Below are 22,349 nucleotides of genomic sequence, written 5' to 3'. Positions count from 1 at the left end.
TCTACCACTGAGCTACAGAGCCCAGCGTCCCCTTTTCTGTAGACTGGCATGTGAGAAGGGTGGGGTCCACACCTCACCCTTCCATAAGAGCCATGAGCCCCTTCTTCCTCCCATGCTCCCATCCTCCCCAGTTGCTCCCCTGCTCTTTCCCTCCTTTCTTAGATGCTCTTCCCTCCCCCCTTTTTTTTTCTCCTCGAGCCTCTGCTAGTGGCCCTCCTTCTCCTACAGCCTCATCTCTCTGTTTTCCTCCTGAAACTGCTCCACAGGCCCTGATGTGGCTAGCATTAGAAGGAGGAAGTTACCTGAAGGAGTCAAAGGTGTTGGCGGCCCAGATATCTGTGCCCAGCACGTCTAGAGAGCTGTCTTTGTTGCCATTCTGAAAGAGACAAGATGAGGGGCCAGCATTACTTTCGGTGCCAGGACACTGAAAACAGCTGGGTAGAGGCCCACCATAGGTCCAAGCCTGAGCAGGCGACAAGGACCTCTTTGATACCTCAGGCTGGCGAGACTACATGGTGAACGCTGAAGTGAGCCACCTGAGTGTCCCAGCAGGAGCATCAGGAGGGCCAGGGGATGGTGGCAGACTTCCTCCCACACACAAACCCTCGCTGAGATGGAGTTTCAGAGGTGTGCAGTCAGGACCCGACATGCTTGCATCTCTGCTGCTGAAGCCCGTGGTCCTATCTCAATGCCTACATACCCAGCAGGGACTCTATATGACTGTATGAGCCTTCATCACAACTGTCTGCCTGATGACAACGGTTTCTCTCTGGCCATGGGATCCACAAAGTTAGGCCAGCTGAAGTATTCACGCAGGAGTGGACTTTTTAAACATTTAAGCCTTGCCTCCCAAGAGGCCCCACAGAGCCTCTAACCCCCAATTTTATTCCGGTGCCTCCATCAGTCCCCTCAACCTTTGCCTAGGGCTCATCATCACGGAAGTCTGAGACACTGGGCTCATCCTTAGGTATAAACCAATGTTTACAACAGAAATGTGTACAGATGTCCCCAGCCACGGCCACACAAGAATGCAGTAGCATCTTCACAATGGAGCTGAGCTGGGAGCCACCCACTTATCTGCCGAGAGCTGACCACACAGAACAGCTGCTACGTTCACAGACTGGAATATTACACAGCAGTGAGAATAAACAGATGAAAACAACACGCAACTGTACAAACCAACCCCGCAAGCAAGGTGGGAAAAGGAAAACAGACACAAAAGAGTACGGGCTAGAGGGTGGGATTTACATAGTGTTCTAGGACAGAAAAACTAAGCTGTGGCTACAGAACTCAAACAGGAGGGGACACCAAAGATACTGGCTGAATGTCCTATTTGGTCTGGATGCTTAGTTTGTGAAAATCTGCTGAGCTGGACAGCAGGATGCACGACTTTTCTTTACGTGTGTCACGACCTCTTGCTTAGCTACCCGGTGCTGTCCCAGCCTTCGTTTTCGGGTCTTCTCTGCAGGACCAGTCTACTGGTTCTCCACGAAGACTAGTCCATCCCAGGACCACCCATACTCGGAGCTCTCCAAGAAAGGGTGTGCCCCATAGGAACCTCGGTGGAGCAGGAGCCATGAGCCCTGTTCACAAGCTGTTGGTGGTGACCCATTCCCAGTTACAATGCAGCATGACCCAGGCTCTGATTCGGGCACCACAGCAGCACCAAAGCAAAGGCACTGTCACAACGCTGTGACTAACGCCTTGTGCTGGGACAAAACAATGGCTATGATGTTGCTAGGTAACGAGAAATTTTTTTCACTACAATCTTGTGGGCTCAGTGTAGTACATGCAGTCTGCTGCTGGCTGAAACTTCACCGTGTAGTCCATGATTGCATATGCACACATTCTACATACAATATACATACTGATACCACACACAGCACACACACACACATATACACCATATACACCACACACACCACATACATCATATATTTACACAACACATGCATCATATACACACACCACATACAGGCTATACCTACACAAAACACACATACCAAACATATACATACTATAGATATGTCATACATATTGTGTTGGCTAGTTTTGTGTAAACTTGACACAAGCTAGAGTCATCAGGGGAGGGATCCTCAAATGAAAAATGATTCCATAAGATCCAGCTGTAGGCAAGCCTGCAGGGCATTTTCTTAATTAGTGATTGATGGGGAGGGTGCAGCCCATTGTGGTGCCATCCCTGGGCTGGTGGTCCTGGGTTCTATAAGATTGAGCAAGCCATAGGGAGAAAGCCAGTAAGTAGCACCCCTCCATGGCCTCTGCATCAGCTCCTGCCTCCAAGTTCCTGCCCTGTGTGAGTTCCTATCCTGACTTCCTTCAGTGATGAACGGTGCTGTGGAAGTGTAAACCACATAAACCCTTTCCTCCCCAAGCTGCTTTAGTCATGCTGTTTCATCACAATAGTAACCCTGAGACATATGTACACAACAACATATCAATATCATACATACCATGCACACCATACATATTATATACTCCATATATACATAGCATGTATATATACATACACTGTACATATACATACCACACACTATACACATATGCTACATACACCATACATATATAACCCACATACCATACATATACATACCACATATACCATATATATACCACATATACCAGACATATAAATACCACATACCATACTATACTTAGCATACATAATACATACGATACAATACATACTATACATGTACCACATATATACATACCACATATACCATATATATTCATACCACACACCTACCATACACACTATACACATTTACACCACACACCATATGTATACATACTACACACACCACACATAGATATACATAATACATATCAGCCATTCACAACACCAGAGAAGTATAAAGTCACAGAGGCTGCAGATAGATTCCACCTGCCACCTGAGTTCTGGACCATCATACTGGGAGCAGCTGCCCTCTCCACCCTACACAAGGACTTGCACAGAGAAGTGACTGTCACACTGGGGACAGAGAAGAAGTGTCCCAAGGTTAGGCTCATCCCAGCACCTTCCCATCCTCTCATATCCAACCCTCTAGGTTCCTGGAAGTCTCAGTTTCCCCACTGCCACATGGGTAATAGGAAGGGATGTTGTGTGGCTTGGACTTCATCCTGTTTGTGGCAACTTGGAGGTCATACTGGGCTGAAGAATGATGTGGGATTTCCCTCTGTAAGCTATGATTACCATTGATAAATAAAGGAACTGCTTTGGGCCTATAGTAAGCTATAGGGGAAAACTAAGCTGAATGCTGGGAGAGAGAAGGCAGAGTCAGGGAGAAGCCATGAAGCTGCCAGAGTCAGACATGTTGAAACTTTGCTGGTAAGCCACTGCCACGTGGCATTACATAGATTAATAGAAATGGGCTAAATTAATATGTAAGAGTTAGCTAATAAGAAGCTAGAACTAATAGGCCAAGCAGTGATTTAATTAATACAGTTTGTGTGATTATTTCGGGGCTGAATAGCTGGTAAACGAACAAATGGCCTCCTCACTACAGAAAAATGCATGGGACTGCCTTCCTCTCTGCCAGAGTGCTCTTCCCAGACTCAAAGTCAGTGAGCACCTCCTCCAACAAGTCCTCCTGCACAAGTCTCTTCTTCCTTTAGACACTGTGCACAGAACGGGCCACATGCCAGTGTGGGAGCTGGACCCTTCCTGAATGTTCTCCAGCACAGCTCCCTGGGGTGCTCTACAAAGACTGATCCCCTGGCTTTCAGAGGCATCATGTATCAGAGTATCTCTGGAGGGTAGTATTGGTAGTTCAAGCGCAGTCCAGCTGGAATGGCCCAGAACACACCTTTAGAAACATTCCAGGGCAGTAGTGGCGCGAGCCTTTAATTCCCAGCACTTGGGAAGCAGACACAGGTGGATCTCTGAGTTCAAGGTCAGCCAGGTCTACAAAGTGAGTTCCAGGACAGCCAGTGCTACACAGAGAAACCCTGTCTGGAAAACCAAAGGATAGGGCTTGGGGGAGAAAGAAAGAAACATAGTCCTCATTTCTTTGGGGACTGAAGGAGCTTTAGGGGTGGAGTGGTCAAAAAGGCTCCCTAACAAATATTTGGGAAATGCAGAGTTAACAAATTACAAAAAAAAAAAAAAATCAACACTAGTAGATTATTCAGAGTGCAAGGCATGGAAGAGCATGAACAGGGGAGCAAGGAGTGAGAGCAGTGAACTGCCACCATGCTAATTTTCTCTGAATACCCAGCATGTGGCAGGCTTTGTTTATACGGGTGTATTGGGGGAGGGGTGATGACAGTTCTAGGCTGTGCATTTGGAAATGAGCTGGAACCCTGCTGGAGAGGGCACAGGACATCAGGAGGCCTCGCCCATGAGTAGGGATGTTGATGATAATGCTCTAACTAGAGAATTTGGAGTGTGCCTATTGAATTCACCCAGCATATCTGTTGCAGCAGATAGCATGGATTGGGGAGGGGGCTGCCCTCGGCCCCCCCCCCCGGCTCTGGATGTCCAAGAGTACTGTGCTGCCAGCTAGCCCAAAGCTGGGACGAACAGGCTCTGGTTGCAGCACCAGAGAGAAACACAGGGTGCGGTCTGGTGGCTCAACAGTCCACAGGCTCCTGGTCTCATGCCACGCTGTTCTTGATACAGAATGTGACCCTGCAGCTCCCACCATGGATTTCCTCACTTCTCAGGTTCATAGTTCCCAGGGCTGAGAGGCCTGTCCCTGCATCCTGGATTAACATAGATTTAAGTTCTAGGTGGCCACAGGGGCCTGAAGCTGCAGTCTCTACCCCCTTATAGGGGTTGCAATATGGAAAGAATGATTTGTGGTGGCACATCTCCAAGAGCCATGAGCTGACAAGTCTGGTACCCAAACTGCCAACTTTGGGCTAGTGACACCTTCAGCTGGCAGTACGGTTGGTTACAGGACAGTAGAAAAGTCAGACTCCAACCAAGCTTCTCCCGCCCCATGGGCACCAGTTTTCCTATTTGTCACTACAGCAGGTAGACTAGATGGCAATTCCCGAGGAAGGGAGCAAGCCAGGCTTCTGGACAAAGGAGAGATGCTAATTTACGGCAGGTTTCACAATCATGACACAAACGTTCAGGAAGCAAGACCCTGAGTTCACCTCTTAGGCCAAATATAGATACTTGCGGGCTGCTAAAGCAGGCTTTGGAGGGTGATTTGGATGTGGATAAAGGGGACACGTATGGAGGGAGGTGAGGGGATCAGGCACCTTACATCCACTGCCCCTTGTGTGTGCATGTGCAATCACACACACACACACGCACGCACGCACGCACGCACGCACGCACGCACGCACGCACGCACTTAGCACCAAGGACAGCGCCCAAGTGCTAGTGGAAAAGGACTGGGCATGTTCAGTCCCTTGCAACAGAGGTGCCTTTGAGAAACTGCCGAAGGACCGAGCAGAGAACCGAGCTGAGTTCAGGGGCAGCACCATCTAGTCTTTTTACTTTAGGACTTCTTGTCTGTCTGCCCAACTCTCCATGCTCCTTTTACACTCAAATTAAAACCACACAGGGCAGGGAGAGAAGGAAACAGGATGAAGCCTGTGGCCAAGTAATCCCTCTTAGGCCAGCCCTCCCACCCACCACCTCTGCCCACCTGGGCATGTGGCTGAGGCTTTGAGCAGGCTATGCTATGTGTGCCTGCCCTAGGCTGAACAACTTCGCGGACTGTTCCTGGCAGGCTCCCTGTGGGGCCTCTACTAAAACAAGGCCCCCAATTGTCCCTGGTTCCTTACCCCCAGCAGAGGGGGAAAATAAAGTCTGTACCCCAACACCACCCCATTTTCCAAGACCCCTTTTTGAATAAGGAGGCGTTTCTTAACAGCTCCATCCTGGTCCGCATCTCTCCTGGTGGTACCAGACTCAAAACATGGAGAGCTGGGTTAGAAATGGAGACCACAGGGCCTGGAACTACACGGAGCAGGTGTGCAGAGGGCAGGTGGGAAGGGTGGGGCCATGCATCTTCTCCACCACCCTGAGGATTTCCACCTGCCTTGGCCATTCTGAAAGCATAATCATATCTCACTTTGGTTTGCATTTGTCCAATGGCTAGCAAGGCTGAAATGCCACAGAGGATTCTGAAGAAGTCAGGTTCTATGCTTTAAAAAACAAAGCTGTGTTTAAATAGTGGTTTGAATCCAAACAGACTTCAGCTTCCCTCCTCAGGGAAACTCATGAAAGTGGAACTCGGTGTTACCTTCAAGATACCGACACTGATACAGCCGGGGCACAAGGCATTTCCCTTACAGGTCTCCCACTACTGCCCCCTTTCGGGCCATACCCATCCCTATCCTTGCCTTTGTCCCCTCTCCACACCCTAGCAACAACTACCTGCTCTGCATGTCCCCATGACAGAAATGGAATCATGGATTATGCAGTTTTAGGGAACTGGATTTCTCCCACGCAGCATCATCTAGAGAGTCACCCAGGGAGGTGCAGCCACTGGCTTCTCCTTCCCACTGGAGAACACCCTGGCATATCTGATCACTCACTGACTGAAGATCAGTGCGGGTGTCTTAGTTAGGGTTCCTATTGCTACGACAAAACACCATGACCAAACTCAAGTTGGGGAGGGAAGGGTTTATTCAGCTTACACTACCACATCACAGGGCAGGACAGGAACTCACACAGGGCAGGATCCTGGAGGCAGGAGGTGATGAACAGGCCATGGAGGGATGCTGCTTACTGGCCTGCTTCCCATGGCTTGCTCTGCCTGCTTCCTTAAAGAACCTAAGATCAGAACCAACCACAATGGACTGGACCCTCTCCATCAATCACTAACTAAGAAAATGCCTTACAGACAGTGCTTATATGGAGGCTCCCTCCTTCCAGATGACCCTAACTTGTGTCAGGCTGATATAAGACCAGCCAGCACCAGGTGACTGCAGCCAGCTTCCCGCTCAGATGTAGCTGCTATAAACTTGAGGGCAGGTTTCTGTGTGAACAGAAGTTTTCATTTTCTGCCCATGACTCATCCCTTTCTCTTTGAATGGCCTTTCCAGGGCACAGGGTCTAATGCTGATGAAGGTTGACTTAGCATCTCGGGGATGGCATTAATCACTGGTCTTTGTCACTGTTTAGAACCTTCTGGTTCTTGCTATGACAAATGACTTCCGGTGGAAACTAGGACATTTTCGTGTTAGGAGACTGAATTCTACTTCAATCTTTGTGTCAGCTAGCTTGCTGAGATGCCATCTCTGCCAGGGCAAGAGGTCAGTGTGGGTGAGGAACCAAACTTCCAAGCAGAAGGATGCCCTAACTATGACAAAGGGAATTCTTCCGGAATGAGGGTGCTCAGCTTTCAAAGCCCGGGAAATAGCTCAGAGTCAAACAGATGCGTGAAATGGTGCAGCCAGGCTACAGCCTGAACCACCAATGCGAGATCCTCTGAGCTCCTTTTTTCCATGTGATGATGGGTAACAACCATAACTACTAAGCTAGGTATAGTAGCACACACAGGTAATCCCAGTGCTCAGGAGGCTGAGGCAGAAGATCATGAGTTCTGGACCAGCCCAGGTTATAGTGACACCCTAACTCAGAAAGAGGCAACTGCACCATCCAGCTGGGTTCCAGTGGGTTGTTTGAAGTTATTAAGATTTGGGATTGCTTGTTACACAGCATCATCTTGGCTGTACTGACTGACACAAGGCACTGACTTCAGTGTAAAACATAAAAAAAATATAAGGTATACAAATATGTGAAGAAAGACAGGACAGAAGTTTCAACATCTGAGCCCAGCAGACCCTTCAGCGCTAATAGCTAGTCCTACCCAGCATAAGCCGTCAATGCTAGCACTGCTTGTGCCTACTACCCCAGCACCCTAATACGATGTCCATCTTCATTTCTGCTAATCTTTCCTCCTCCTTTTTTTCTTTCCATCTACAAGGGAGCAATTCTCATGTCCTTCCCAGAGACCAATAGGGCCATTCAGAATGACTGTAGTCATTCTGTTGGTCACATCTGTTGGGGGTACTTCAGGCATATGTCTTGAATCCACCTTGGGTTACTGAATTGCCACTCTACAAGCAGGCAATGACACAGAAGGCCCAGCTGCTATACGCTGGCCAAGCACACAGCGTTCAGTGAGCACCAATGCCCCAGAGAGCAGAGGCGTGAACAAAGAGAAAGATTTCCTTCTTATCTATAGAAGCAGTTTCAACATCCAGGTGTTTTTCTAAGGCATCAAGCATAGCAATGACTTTCTAATTGTCCGCAAACCACACCCTGCCATTGCTGGTCAGCCAGACCAGACGGCTGTGTCTGACCTTTGCCAGGGCTAGGGGACTGGAGTGTTTGATGTTACCCTAGCTGTCATCTGCCATCCTTTGAGCCTGTCACTGCTGCACCAGCTTGCAGGATGGCACAGAAACCCAGACTTATGCCAATGTCTTACTGGTGGAAGAGGTAATGAGAACAAGTGTTACACCAGGGTCACCTAGGGGCAAGGCTCTTTCCCTCTCATAATGGGGTGTCCTACACCACACCTACCACTCCAGAGAAGGTGAGATTACAAGTCATGGGCCACAACCTGACATCACTCCTCCCACTCCCCCAGATTTCCCAGGGCTTCATGAGCTCTCAACTGTCTGATAAGGAGGTGTGCTGATGGGGTTCCCAGCGATCACTCCACTGCCTAAAGAACAGCTGCCACGGGCCATCAAGTCCTTCAGTCAAGAAGTCTTTCTCAAGGTCCAAACAGAAGTTCCGCTGTGTTTTATATGTTCATTTCCTCCTCTGGGCACGTGTGAGCAGATGGGGCAGACACCTCCAGCCCGCACGTGGACAAGGTCTCTGAAAGCAGTGCCGCTGGTCTACCTGTTCACTCAGCTGTCCCCATGTGTTTCCCCCACTGCAGTGACACAGCATGTCCCATCATCCTCACCAAATGACTAGTGGGAGCAGCCTCTTGGAAAGAGGAGTGGGGGGGCAAACTTCCAGATACAGCTGAATCCTGGTTCCTGGCAGCTGGTTGGCTCATTTTTTGATCTAGACTCCCTTCCTCCTACTTCATGGGATGCCGGCTACCCTGACTTGTCTGAAAGCACCCAGAGAGGGTAAGGTATTGTTTTGCATTAGTTGCAATAACCAAAGAAGGAAAGCATTGCCTGCTGTAGGGAAATAAGCATCTCACTGCATGGCTGATCCCCATGGGTCCCACCCACTCCAGGCCTCTAGTTCAGGATCAGGCAAGGCCACATTAGCCTCCTGGGTAGAAGGCAGGTCCAGTCCACCTGCTCCATCCTCATCTCCTGCTGATGATCTCTGAAGGCCTAGTATCAGTGGCCCAGGTGTGGCAGTCAGAGGGGCAGCTTGCTTGCTCTTAGAGTCACTGTCAAATAGGTGAACATAGGTTTTTAGAGCAACTCTGCCATTCTAGCCCCAGAAAGCTCACACACTCTGCGAGGCCTAAGGAAAAGGGCTTGCTAGTGAACGCCTGCATAGCTTGAGACTTGGCCAGTTTGAGACAGGTTCAGCACTGTTACTGCGCCCAGTGCATGTAAGGCCCCATGCCAGGGGAACTGAGATGTGGAGTCAGTTGGCATGCCTTTTCCTGGGGTTACGTGGCTGAGGGGGAATGTGGGTACAGCAAACAGCTTGACTATGACATGAATCAGTGTGAAGGTGTCTGTCGAGTACCGTAAAGAGGAATTCGGATGTGCTAACTGGGGGAGGATGCTCATGTCTAGTGATGTACTCTTCGGCAGGCAGTTCCCCGATCCTCCTCAACCAAAGCCTGCAAGCAGATCAAGGCCAGGCAGGGCAGCCACAGGTCAGCTACCGGGGGGTCCTCAGAGGAAGACTGCTCCAGGAGAAGAGTCAGGATCCTAGGGATCAGACCCAGGGTGGCACTCACACCAGTGGGACACAGAGATGGCAGGAGAGACCGTGGGTCATGGAAGAAAACCACACCCAAGCACGGCAGGTCAACAGAGAGGAGTCTAGAGCCAGCCCGACCTTGTGGAGCTGTTAGACTGCTCCCCAGTACTCACCTGGGCTAGGGGAACGAGAGAGAGACTGACTTCCATCCTGCGTCTGCTGTCCTGTGTTACCCAATTCCCAACTTGGTACATTAAGCCTTTTGCTGCTGACACCAAGGTGCTGCCAGCCACTCTTGCCTCCCCATGCTGGGTCGTGTGACACTTGGTGCCACCTCAGGCCTCTGACAAGAGGTGCTCTTTTCATGGCTCTGTGTAGCCCACCCAACTCTCCACTGCCCCACAGACGTGTATCTGAGCTCCAAGGTCACTTCCTCCTGGAACTTGGCCTTCTGGAGGGTAAGGTCCCTGAAGGAGGAAGTGCAGCATCAGTTCAATCCAGGGCCTCACCCCAGACCCTTGACTCCACTGCCTTGGCTCTGAGCAGTTTTCATGGCACCATGCGTGCTCCAACCCCAGTGCAGGCAAGCCAAGCCTTCTCCACAATCCAACACAGTCACTGTGAGACCTCACCCCAACTTCAAGGTGTAGGGCCATGCGGTTGCTCATTGCGTGTGGGCACACCCCAGCCTCTCCTGTTCTTCCTCCTTCTGAGACGACCAGAAGGGACCACAGGTCAGGTGGTAGCAATGCTGCTGCTTTTTACTGCGAGCTATGTCAGAGAAGAAGATGGGCTAATGTTCAGATTGTCACCTCTAGTCTAAGGTTCCTGCCCCACAGTGAACCTCTGGCTCAGTTACACCAGCCAAGAAAGCATTTCAGTCTCTTCTCTATTAGATTTCTATTAATTAATAGATTCTCTATTAATCTTCTCAGTTAGATTCCTTCTGAAGAAAGCTGCTCACCCTGGGAGACTGCCCAGTCCCTCCCTGCGGTCAGCTGGACCTCACAGTATGCAAGGTGCCCAGGCGGTGAAGAGCCACACTACAAAACCCCACCGGGGGACAGCCATTCCATAAGCCCCACCGGTGCTACCACATTGCCTACTGCAACCCCTTCACAGTGGAGCAGAAGAGCCCAGAGGGGCCTAGGGTGGAGGATGGTTAGGGGGTGGAGGAAGGGCCCTTGCTCAGCCTCTGGAGACCCTGCCTGAACTAACAGTATGGGGGCATGTGCAGGGAGAGGGGACTTAAGAAAAATTGACAAACAAGAGATAATGAAGGATCCTACCCTGGAAACTTCTAGAACTAGACACCTACTGATCAAGAAATATGCAGTTCGTGTTGTCTAGCCCCACCCCCCCCAACCCCCCATTTGGAGCCACATCCAAGCCTGAATCTGCTAGAAGAGTCGGGGAGGAAAACAGATAGAGCCACTGAGATACAAAGCTTAGGCTAAGGTGAACGCTTCAGGAAGGAAAACAGGGTCCCTGGCAAGGAGACAGAAGACAGAGATGCCCTTGGAAGTGCATGAGCTGCAACAGGGCAGGTAGAAGTACCCTGTAGGTACTGGGCAGACAAGATACCTGGGTGCAAGGCACACAGTTCACCTTGTTCAAACCCCCCTTCTCAGTGTTTCCCAGTTTGCTCCTCTGCAAATGGGATAGAAGTGCCAGAAGGACCCTCAAAGACCATCCAGAAGCTTCTAGTTTTATCCGAAGAAGAAACTGGCTACCAAGTAGCAGAACAAAAGCCAGAATCTAGGCTCCTTCCCTCAACCTGTCACAGAGCCATGTCTTTGTAGTTTAATACACATGTATAGGAAAGCCATAATGAGATCATACTCTGTACAATTAACAAAAAGAATTAAAAGAGGAAACTGTTAATTAGTTTCATGTCAACTTGACATCAGCTAATCATCTGGGAAGACGGACTCTCAACTGAGAATATGCCTTTATAAGACTGGACTACAGGCAAGTATGTTGGGCATTTTCTTGGTTAATGATTGATGTAGGAGGGCCCAGCCTACTCTGGGTGGTGCCTGGGCACATGTCCCTGAGTTGTATAAGAAAGGAGGTTGAGTAAGCCAAGGAACAGCATTCCTCTATGACTTCTGTTTTGGTTCCTGCCTCCAGGTTCCTGCCCTGACATCCCTCAGTGATGGTTTGCATCAGAAGTGTGGATGTAAACCCTTCCTGACCAAGTTACTTTTAGTCATTATCTTAGCAACAGAAACCGCAACTAAGATGGAAACAATTACACAAATGTTACAAGAATGAACTACGGAGATCCCCGAGACCTTGGGGCAGCAAAGCCCTGGAGTTCTTTCTGGAATGATCCAGAACTGAGGACACTAAGCATCTCTCTTTGGAACAGAATAGAGATGAGGGGGCAGGGATTTGTTTTGCTTTTTATCCCTGCAGCGCTGGGGTGGAGGCTACTGCCTTACTCATGCTAAGCGGGTGCTCAACCGCTGAGCTGCACTCCCGGCAATGGGTTAATTATAACTACCACAAGGGACTGAGGTGGGACCACGCCAGTGAGCGAGGCAATGTGTCCCCAAAGCAACTGTAGGATCAAGAGGTGGAATCTAAGGTGGGAAAAGCCAACCCTGAGGAAGGGCTTAGCTGGGGAGAGCGATTTCTTCAGATCCTAACCTCATGGTTTTTCATAGGCAGGGACAAGGTGTCAGTGAGGGCAGCTGGAAAGGTGGCACACCCCTATCACCAGGACAGCACCCCAGGGGCAGCTGGAAAGGTGGTACACGCATATCACCAGGACAGCACCCCAGGGGCAGCTGGAAAGGTGGTACACGCATATCACCAGGACAGCACCCCAGGGGCAGCTGGAAAGGTGGCACACCCCTATCACCAGGACAGCACCCCAGGGTGCTGCCTCCTTCTTCTCCTGGCCACACAGCCTCTCAGGACTCCCAGGAATATAACAGATCCTTAAAGTGCCAGAATGTCTGGGTGGGAGAAGGCCCCCTGTCCCAGAACATCTGTGGACCGGGGCGTCCAGACCTCGGAACTCCTCCACACACTTCACTCCCAGGTCTTCATAGACCCAGAGAAGGGATTTCCAAAGTACCCGATCAGCTTCAAAACCCTGAGTCCCAGTACTAGTGGGTCCACCAACGTCAGCACCCAGACTCCAGTTTGCTCACCTGATGCCATTCAATATTCCACAAAGGACACCACAGAGCATCCTACCACCCCCCTCTCAGTGGGCCTCTAGGCTGTCGCCAGACGTAGCATTACATAAAAGGCCACAGAAGAGCACTCTTCAGAACCCATGTGAGGCAGGCGGGGCACTCCAAGCTGACAAAGGAATTAAGGAAGGCGTCCTAGAGGTCCTGTGCCTTCCTGGCTCTCACATTTCTGCCTGCTTCCCTGATCCCCATAATTTAGAGTCACCCAAGGGCCGGCCCCAGAGTCCCAGAAAAGCAAGACATGTGACAGCTTCCAGATGGAGGACAGAGCTTGTTCCCTACCTGCTGTGGCGGGGCTCGCCCTCTGGAGAAGGAACAGCCACCATCCAGCTGCTCTCCGCAGTCAGCAGTCCACTGCAGGCAGAAAGGAGGGGTTAGTGACAGCAGGGCACGTGCTCACCCTCGCTCTGCCTCCCAGCAGGCTCATCAGGAAACCCGACCCACCCCTAATGACCAGGAGGTCCAAGGTGGCTCCTGGGTATATGCCTGGGGAAGCCCTAAGTTCACCTAAAGATGATGGTCCAGCTACATCCGAAAGTCCACCAAACATGACACCTAGTTATTCTGGACAATCAGTACCACACCTGGCCATCTGGCCAGGCTCCAGCCATGCTGGCTGTGTATCATGCTAAGGGACATGGCTAGAGCTGGAAGGCAGCAAGTGTGTGCAGCTCTATACACCTATGATGGGGAAGCTCAGCCAATCAGATCTGGCTTGGGTGTGGCCACCTGGAGCCAGGTAGGTAAACGGGGGTATATAGGTGCACGCGCTCTCTGCTTGGTGCTCGCCTGATCCGTTTGGACATCAAAACTTTTACTCCGGTCACATGAGTTTCCCTGTTTTTCAATTATTAAACTATATCTGTTGTTTTGAGCTGGTCTGGTTATTTTAGCATACCTATCAAATACGCCTTCACTTACACACCTAGTTCCAAATGACTACGTGTCTGTACCCTGTCACGTGTGTTTTAAATAAATGCTGGTTGGCCAGTAGCCTCCTTCCAACAGCTCTGGCCTCCACCCCTTCTTGTTTCATTACCAATGCCTGCCTCCTATCACCCTACCCCATCCTTCCTACCAGAAAGCAAGCTCTGGCAAAGCAGGGATCGCGGCTGTTCCTGTCCATCACTTTGTTTCAGAACCTACAACCATGCCTGAACGAATACATGCTAGCTTGAGTCACAGTGTACTCCTGGGCCACCAGTAGGCAGCAGAAAACAGAACAGATGTAAACAACTACACTTTATCCTAAAAGCCACCACCTCACAAAGTGAGGGAGATCATGCTAAATAAATGATGACGCTAAAATTGATGTATATTAGCAGAGTAGCTTCGTAAAAGGTGAACATAAACAAGTTCACAATTATTATCAGTCCTTGTCACAAAATGAGAGTAGATTATTTTTTCCTGGTTTCCCAGTGGTCTTTGTTTTTCTGATTGTTGCTTTAAAACCAAAACGAATTTTAACATATTGGGGAAAATGGCTAGTAAGTGAGTTAAAAAGTATTCAGCCTCACTAGAAGAAGGACCATGCAAAATCAAACGGCTGATGTCCCAACACACTGGTGCAGTACGAAGGATGGAAGAGTCACTTGGAGAGCAGCTTGCCAAGAATCACTAAAATTAATTCTACTTCCCAGCATCTACCCAAAGAAATTCTTTTATTCATGCGGAAGGAAGCAAACTAGCCATTGCAGCACAGTGCATTTCCAGGGGGGCACTGGCAGGTAAAGTGGGTTCTACCATTAAACGAAGGGTTAACAGTGGCCCACTGTGAACCACTGGACAGCCACGTAACAGCACAGTGGATGCCCGCGCCTGGAAGAATCCTGGGGTACATGGCTTGGGGGAAATGTGAGTGCTGTATGACTTGGAAATAGTATTATTTCTATAGGTGGGTTTATCAGAAGACATCTAAATGGGTAAGGAAGTTAACTCAACAGAGACACGGTTGTGGAAAGGTTGTATCAAAAGGAATATTTATTAGTTTTTTTGTTTGTTTGTTTTTCAAGACTAGAGTTTCTCTACATAACCATGGCTATCCTGGAACTAGCTCTGTAGACCAGGCTAGCCTCATACTCACAGCTCTGTCTCTGCCTCCCCAGTGCTGGGATTAAAGGTGTGTGCCACCACTACCTGACAGATATTTGGCTCTTCTGTGACAGGCATATGTAGGTGGGTAATACTCATGAAATTAAAATACGAAGAATCATAAAATGACTTTCCCATGCTCAGTGACTCATGGACCTATTAACTCCCTTCTGTTAAGTCTTTCATGGCTGGCCCACCATTGAGACAAGACAACTGAGAAAATGGATCCAAGAGTAGGAAAACAATACAGAAGTGGGATAGCAAGGGAATGCAGGGATGGAGGGCAGGTGAACAGAGACGTAGAACGCCACGAGGAACATGGAGAGAGAGGAGGAGAGACACGTGAGAAGGAGCCAGGAAGCCGATGGATGCTCTTATCCCCCTCCTACGTATTAGCACTGCCAAGCTTCTTCATTAAAGAGTCCTTGGAATTCAGACAGAATCCAGGACGTCTGCCCGCCTCCTAGCATCAAAAAGGACTGCAGGAAGCTGTCTTCAGGCTCTGCAGCTCTTAATTTAACCTGTTTGAAAGAGTGGATTAGAAACTGTGCCTTTATTAAATGTGCTAGCCATTGGCCACATCCCTACATTCTGCCCTCTCAAGAGACCCCACTAGGAGGCAGCTGGTCTGGGCAAAGGGAGAAAGCCGTGTCTCACCTGAGGTGTTAACCCTATTAGGATATCAGAGTCACCAGGGGCCTACACATAGGTTAATATTCAGATTCTTCCTCATTCAGCTGCCTCTCTGGTATAGTTACCAACGTTTTTTTTTTAAATGTCTTTACGATCCTGTTTAGCTGGTTGTAAATGCTGCTCTGGTGGATTATCACTTGATCACCTACCAATACCAGAGGTGCTAAGGATTCCCCACCGTAGCATCCCCACCTCCCTTACAAAGAGTCAGTGGCCAGTAAGATTGAGTTCTAATTCTCTTCTATACATTAACCACCTGACACTATTCATCCTAGCTGGGAACAAGAAGAAGGTAGGAGAGGGGTGGGCCTCTAGGACCAGGAAGGGTGCTTTGACTACTTCCTAAGTCTGTGTCTCAATTTCCCACATGCAGAACAATGCTAAGTCCTTCTCCTAAGGATGAAGGGAGAACAACTTCTTTAATTAAAAAAAATTATCTTATATCTATGGGTATTTTGTCTGCATGTATATCTTTGCACACATGCATGAATGGTGATTGCAGAAGCTGGAAGAAGGCAGTGGATCCCTTGGAACTGGAGTTACAGATGTTTGTCAGTTGCCATGTGGGTGCTGGGGATTGAGCCTGGGCTCTCTGGGAGAGTAGCCAGTGCTCTTAATCTCTGAGCCATCTCTCCAGTTCCAAGGAAATGTAAGATGTGACTTTGGTGACTCAGAATTCACTAGAGAACAGACAGTCTTTTTAAAAAGACTTTTATTTTTTATAGTTTATGCATGTAGTGTGTTTGCCTCCATGTGTGGATGTCACATTTGTGTGAGAGAAAAGGTCATTAATGTTGGCAAAAGGGTGCAAATTTAAATGTGATATTAGGGAAGAGATAGGATACTTCAAACATCCATGGCTACTCCTGTTGTAGTGAGAAGACATTCGGACAGCACCTCACAGGAGAGGGTCTGTCCTGGTTTATAGTTCAAGAGTACTGTCTGTCATGGCGGGGAGGTCAGAGGACAAGAGCTGGAAGCAGCTGGTCCTATCACATTGGAGAGCACAGCAGTGAACTTGTATTGGTGCTCGGCTCACTTTGTCAACTTTGTTCAGTTCAGGATCCCTTGCCCAGGGAATGGTCCTACCCACAGTCAAGATCTCTTGCCCATATCATTAGCTGTATCAAAGACAATCATAGGCATGCCTTGAGGTCCATCTCCCAGGTGATCCTAGACTTGTTGAAGCTGATAAATAAGTATCACATAGATCTAAGAGAAGGGAAATCATCCATCCATCTGTTTACCTATCATTCCACCCACTGCCCATCCATTCATCCACCCATCCATCCATCCATCCATCCACCAATCCATCCATCCATCCATCCATCCACCCACCCACCCACCCATCCATCCATCCATCCATCCATCCACCCACCCATCCATCCACCCATCCACCCATCCATCCATCCACCCACCCACCCATCCATCCATCCATCCATCCATCCGTCCATCCATCCATCCATCCATCTTCCCACCCACCCATCCATCTATCTATCTACTTATCATCTGTCTATCCATCTATCTGGTATGGTTTGGAGGCTCACGGTTAAAGGATTGAGAGCCACTATACTCAGAGGTAAGGCTTTGGAGAAGTTATGGTAGGGTGCTGATCGAATCAATGGATCCATCCACATTTACATGGATAAATGAGAGTCAGTGAAAAACTGTGGAAGGTAGGACCTGACTGGAGAAAATGGAACCACATTTTTGAAGGGTATATTTTGTCTCCAGCCTCTTTGGCTCTCTCTCTCTCTTTTTCTTGTCTGCCAGGAGGCATGCAGTTTTTCTTTTAAAAAATCATGTTCTCTGCCATGTTCTGCCTTGCTATAGCCCAGAAACAGTAAGCCAGATGATCATGACTGAAACATGACAGAAAAGAAAGTCCAGACTTATCTCTTTCTTCTTTCTTTCTTCCTTCCTTCCTTCCTTCCTTCCTTCCTTCCTTCCTTCCTTCCTTCCTTCCTTCCTTCCATCACCTATCTACCTATCCACTTGTCTTTCTTTTCTAGTGTTGCTGGGTTAGGGATGGAGAACACAACTGTGCAAGCAGCAAGCAACACGAGGCTTTCCTTTCTCAGTGTTCACTATCATTGCTCTGATTCTAAAAAAACAAAGTGTATTACAAGAGAAGAACAATATTCTTTTCCACTCCCTTAAACTTCCTTAAGGTTACCAAAAATCTTAACATATTTTCTTTCTCAGAAATATCAAGACATCACCACAGACAGGCAGACAGAGACATTCTTTGTGTGTCTGTGTGTTTTTTAAAATTCCATTTAAAATAGTCATCAGATGAACTAGAAACAGGCAGAGTGCACTGGCAGAGCTACTTCCTACAAAGCTGTGTCCAAATGTCTCTGGAAGATGGATCTAACACGGTCCCTGAGTAAAGCTGGCCACCACTGTCCCTCCTGTGGGGGTTTGTGGGCTTGGGGAGAGACCAGGACCAGTTCTTCTTCCCTCAGCAGCAGATAGTCCGGAATCATGCAAGGTGCTCTCACACGTTCATCGAATGTCAGAGCACACAAAAAGTTTAAGGAATGCACCCTAAGGTCACAAATGGCAGTTTTCCCTAGACTGCAAACCTTAGCATCCATCTAAAGCCCTGTCAGAGGCCTGGCTATCCTGATTTGTCACAGATCCGGGTATCCGATTGTGAGTCAGGTCCATCTGAGCTAGCAGCAGGAAGAAGCGTAGGGTCAGCCTGCGGACATTCCACTACCTGCTCCCTGTCCCTCCTCTCTCTCTCTCATTCCCTTCCTCTGTTGTCTGTCTGTCTGCCCCTTCTGTCTGCTGTGGGATATTTGTACACTGCTGTGATTGGTTTAAAAAGAGCTAAATGACCAATAGCTAGGCATGGGGTGGAACTTCTGGACAGAGAGAGGAATCGAGGTATCCAAGATGCCATGAAGATGCGGAACGAGTTGGACTTATAAAATGGGAGAAAGGTAATGCCATGTGGTAGAATGTAGACTAATAAAACTATGGGTTGATTTGAGTTATAAGAGCTAGTGAGACAAGCCTAAGCTATGGCCAAGCTGTCATAATTGATAATAAGTCTCTGTGTTGTTATTTGTGTTCTGGTGGCCGAAAGTAAAATCGGATTACACCTGTGTGCCGCTCCGTTTCTCTCTGTGTCCTCTCTCCCTCTGTTTGTCTGCCAGTCTTTCCCCTATCTGTCTCTCTGTTTCTCTTTCTCTCTCTCCCCCTATTTGTCTGTCTGTCTGTTCCCCATCTGTCTCCCTATCTCTCTCTCTCTGTTTGTCTATCTGTTTCCTCTGTCTTCTCTCTGTCTCGGTTTCTCTTTCTCTCCCCCACCATTTGTCTGTCTACCCCGTCTGTCTGTCTCTGTCTCTGTCTCTTTCTCCCTCTGCTTGTCTGTCTGCCCCTTCTATGTCTCTCTGTCTCTCTGTCTTTCTGTCTCTCACACTCACTCACACACACACACACACACACACACACACACACACACACACACACACACACACAGAGCTCAGCAGTCCTCAGGCATCACGGGGTACAGGAAGGCCCCTTCTCAAAGTGTCTAACTACAACAGTTCTGATCTCTCCCGTTCCCACAGGTTGCTTGTCAGGTGAGACCTCCTGGCTTCCTCAGATTCTCTCCTTGCAAGAGCATATTTCAACTAGAAAAACCTTTCAATAAGGCTCTACTGCAGGCCCCAGCCCCACAGAGAGACAGGTAATGCATGGCACATGCCAAGGACATCAGCTCAGATGTTTCCAGATCTCTGCAGCATTTCTTTCTTTTGAAATCAATTTGATTGAGAAACAGGCAGGCGACTAGCCAGACCCCTGGGTGTGTCTACAAGGACATTTCTCATTAAAGGAACCGCAGAGTCCATAGATGGCTTTAGATTCTAATCAGACTAACTGTGGATGGCAAGGCCTGGTTGGAGGAAGGAGGTCTATGTGTGGTGGTGGAACTTCCTGTCCCCCACAGCATGAACTGCTCTGTTCCTCCACACTCTCCGCACCACGATGGACCAAAACCTATGAGACTGTGAAATAGATACACTTTTCTTCTAAATGAAAAAAAAGTACATGTGTTTCTTCTGTGTGTAGAATGTATGTGTGTGTACATATTCACATGTGTGAGTGTACATATTCACATGGTATGGTGGTTGGTGGAGGTAGTGTGTGTATGTATGTGTGTGTGTATATATATATATGTGCATATGTGCATGTGTGTGTGTTTATGTATATGTGTGTGTGTGTCTGTGTAGAGACCAGAGGATAACCTCAGCGTTTGTTCTCACCTTTCACCTTGTCTGAGACAGTCTCTTTCTATTTTTCTTGTTAGCCCCTGTGTATACCAGGCTAGCCAGCCCGTCTACACAGCTGGACACGTGCCAGGATTTCAGACACCTGCTACCACGTCCGGCTTTACACCAGTTCTAAGGATTTGAACTCAGGTCCCTACACTTGTGTGCAAGCACTTTACCCACTGAGCCATGTCTCAAGTCCTTCTCTTAAGTGTTTAATGTGAGGGATTTCATCACAACAAAGCAACAGTAACTAACACATTGCCACAGACAGCCCAAACCGATGAAACCTTGGCTTTCAGGTCTAGGTCGTGATATTGCTAATTGTATAGGAGAGTGGCTTAAATTAAGAGATGAAATGGCACAAACAACTTAACACCCTCAGACACACTCCTACCATCTTGAAGTCATTTGTAGATCACCAGGTCATGCTCCCATTGTTCCACCCAAGGCATTCCTCCTGGATGGCAGGTTCCTTGCCCTTCCTGCTGTCCTTTCATGTGCTTTTAGAGGGCCTGGTGATGGCTCCGGTGTCCCAAGCTATGGACCTCGGTGCTGGCTTTTCCCTCACATCCACAGACTCGTGGGCTCACTTCAGCCCCTTCCACCTTCAACTTTAGACACTTTACTTAAGACACCTCTTCTGGACTTCCAGCCCACTCTCTCTAGGACCAGGACCCAGCAATGCTTCGATCCCCAGGGCCTGCAATCCATGAGGGCATTTCCTGCCTGCCTTGGTGCCCGCTCCACCTTCCCTTGGCTGGGTATCCAATTACATCACCATTGTCATTCCCTGGTCTTTCTCCTGATGTTCTTTACTGTCCTTCAGCCTTGGCTAGGACCAACATCCTAACTCTGCACCAGCCCTGTGGTGGCTGGGAGTCCCTGGAACCTCCGTTCCCCCCCCCCCCCACCCCATCAACTCTGCTGCAGGAATCATTTCTCAGATGTGTTAGCAGGATGGGCTGTGGGGAGGTGGACAGAACCTGTGGTCTGCTTGCTCCCCTCACTCTGGACCATTCCCAGTACCTTACATGTATCCTGGCTATGATCCTGTTGGCCCTCACCTCTGTAACACCCCCACATCACTGTCCCCTTCGGTTATGCTCCTAGTGGTGGTAACAAGCCTGACCTTCAGCTGCCTCCTGATGCTGCCCTTGTCCACCTCCATCTCTCCCCTGGGACCTCTTCAGCCACCGCCTCTAGTGTTCCCGCTGTCCCTTCAGCAATGCTGGTCCTCCCCCTGTTAGTCTCTTGGCACTGTATCCACCACGGCTTTCTCTGGTCAGCTCTCGCTGGTTCCTCCTCTTCATGCATCTATCCAGGTGTTCCTGCCCCGGAATCAGCCCTGCACCTCCTGACCACATGGTCCCCTTCTCTCTACCTTGTCAGCCTGAGGTTCCTCCCTCATTCCTCCAGCATCCAACCCCCTGGATTAGGTCTTGGCTGGTCTTCTGGCCCCACCTTTGGATGCATGGCTCCTTCAGTCCACAAGCTCTTTACCCACCATCTGGCCTCCTTCCTCACCTTTCACTGACCTCACCTTGACCACTCTTTAATACTGCAAAACAGCAGCTCTCTTGAGAAGCCCCCCCCCCCCAGTGCATTGGGTGGGCCCTGTCCCTTCAGGTCACTCTCTAGGTCCCTCAAGGCTTGTGCTTAAATCTGTTAGAATATCTGAGGTAAGAATAAAATAAAACAAAACAACAACAAAAACCCCCCAAAATAAAACCTTCCAACTTTGCTTCAAAAAACAAAGCAAAAATAAAGTAAATAAATAAATCAACAAACAAGCCCCGGCTCCTGAGCTGCTTGTTTTGGCCTGCCTAGCTGAGATGGTCGCCAGCACCAGAGCAGAAGTTTCACAAAGGCGGGGCTTCTACTCACTCCCAGTCCCAACATCTCCCAGCTCCCTCAGAAGGCGGGCGCAGCAACCCACCCCTGGGCATTGACTGGGTAGTGAGCAGATTATGGTCTCACACACTCATGGTTTTAGACCAGCAAGGACACTAAGGAAATAGCGTGGGACTATCTTCTTCCCCCAGTGCCCTGTGGAATGGGGCAGGGAACTCCTGCTTCCTCCTGGTTTCCTATGCTGACTCCTGGTCTGGGCTTCATTCTGGCTCCCTAAAAAGCCGGGAGACTAGATTTTTCTCCCTGCTGGGCAGTGAGCCACGTGGTTGTGTTCGTTCAGCTTTTCTCTAAGGCAGGGATCCCAAGTGGTAC

At 49.1% G+C, this 22,349-nt stretch overlaps 1 protein-coding gene across 2 annotated transcripts in view; it reads right to left on the bottom strand.

The window, feature by feature from the left end:
• Positions 1–22,349, bottom strand: part of Ctif (cap binding complex dependent translation initiation factor) — a 256,126-nt gene that overhangs the window by 175,765 nt on the left and 58,012 nt on the right. For both annotated transcript variants that reach the window (XM_048419124.3, XM_048419127.3), the window contains exons 3-4: positions 13,336–13,407; positions 303–376 (exon numbers count right to left, since the gene is read on the bottom strand). In XM_048419124.3, the coding sequence (XP_048275081.2) occupies positions 303–376; positions 13,336–13,407 (146 nt within the window). The remainder of the gene's footprint in view (positions 1–302; positions 377–13,335; positions 13,408–22,349) is intronic.

This window comes from Myodes glareolus, chromosome 13 (assembly GCF_982192425.1).
Source record: "Myodes glareolus chromosome 13, mMyoGla1.1, whole genome shotgun sequence".
NCBI lineage: Eukaryota > Metazoa > Chordata > Mammalia > Rodentia > Cricetidae > Myodes > Myodes glareolus.
Note: the sequence above shows the minus strand (reverse complement) of the source record. Positions and strands in the feature narration are given on the sequence as shown.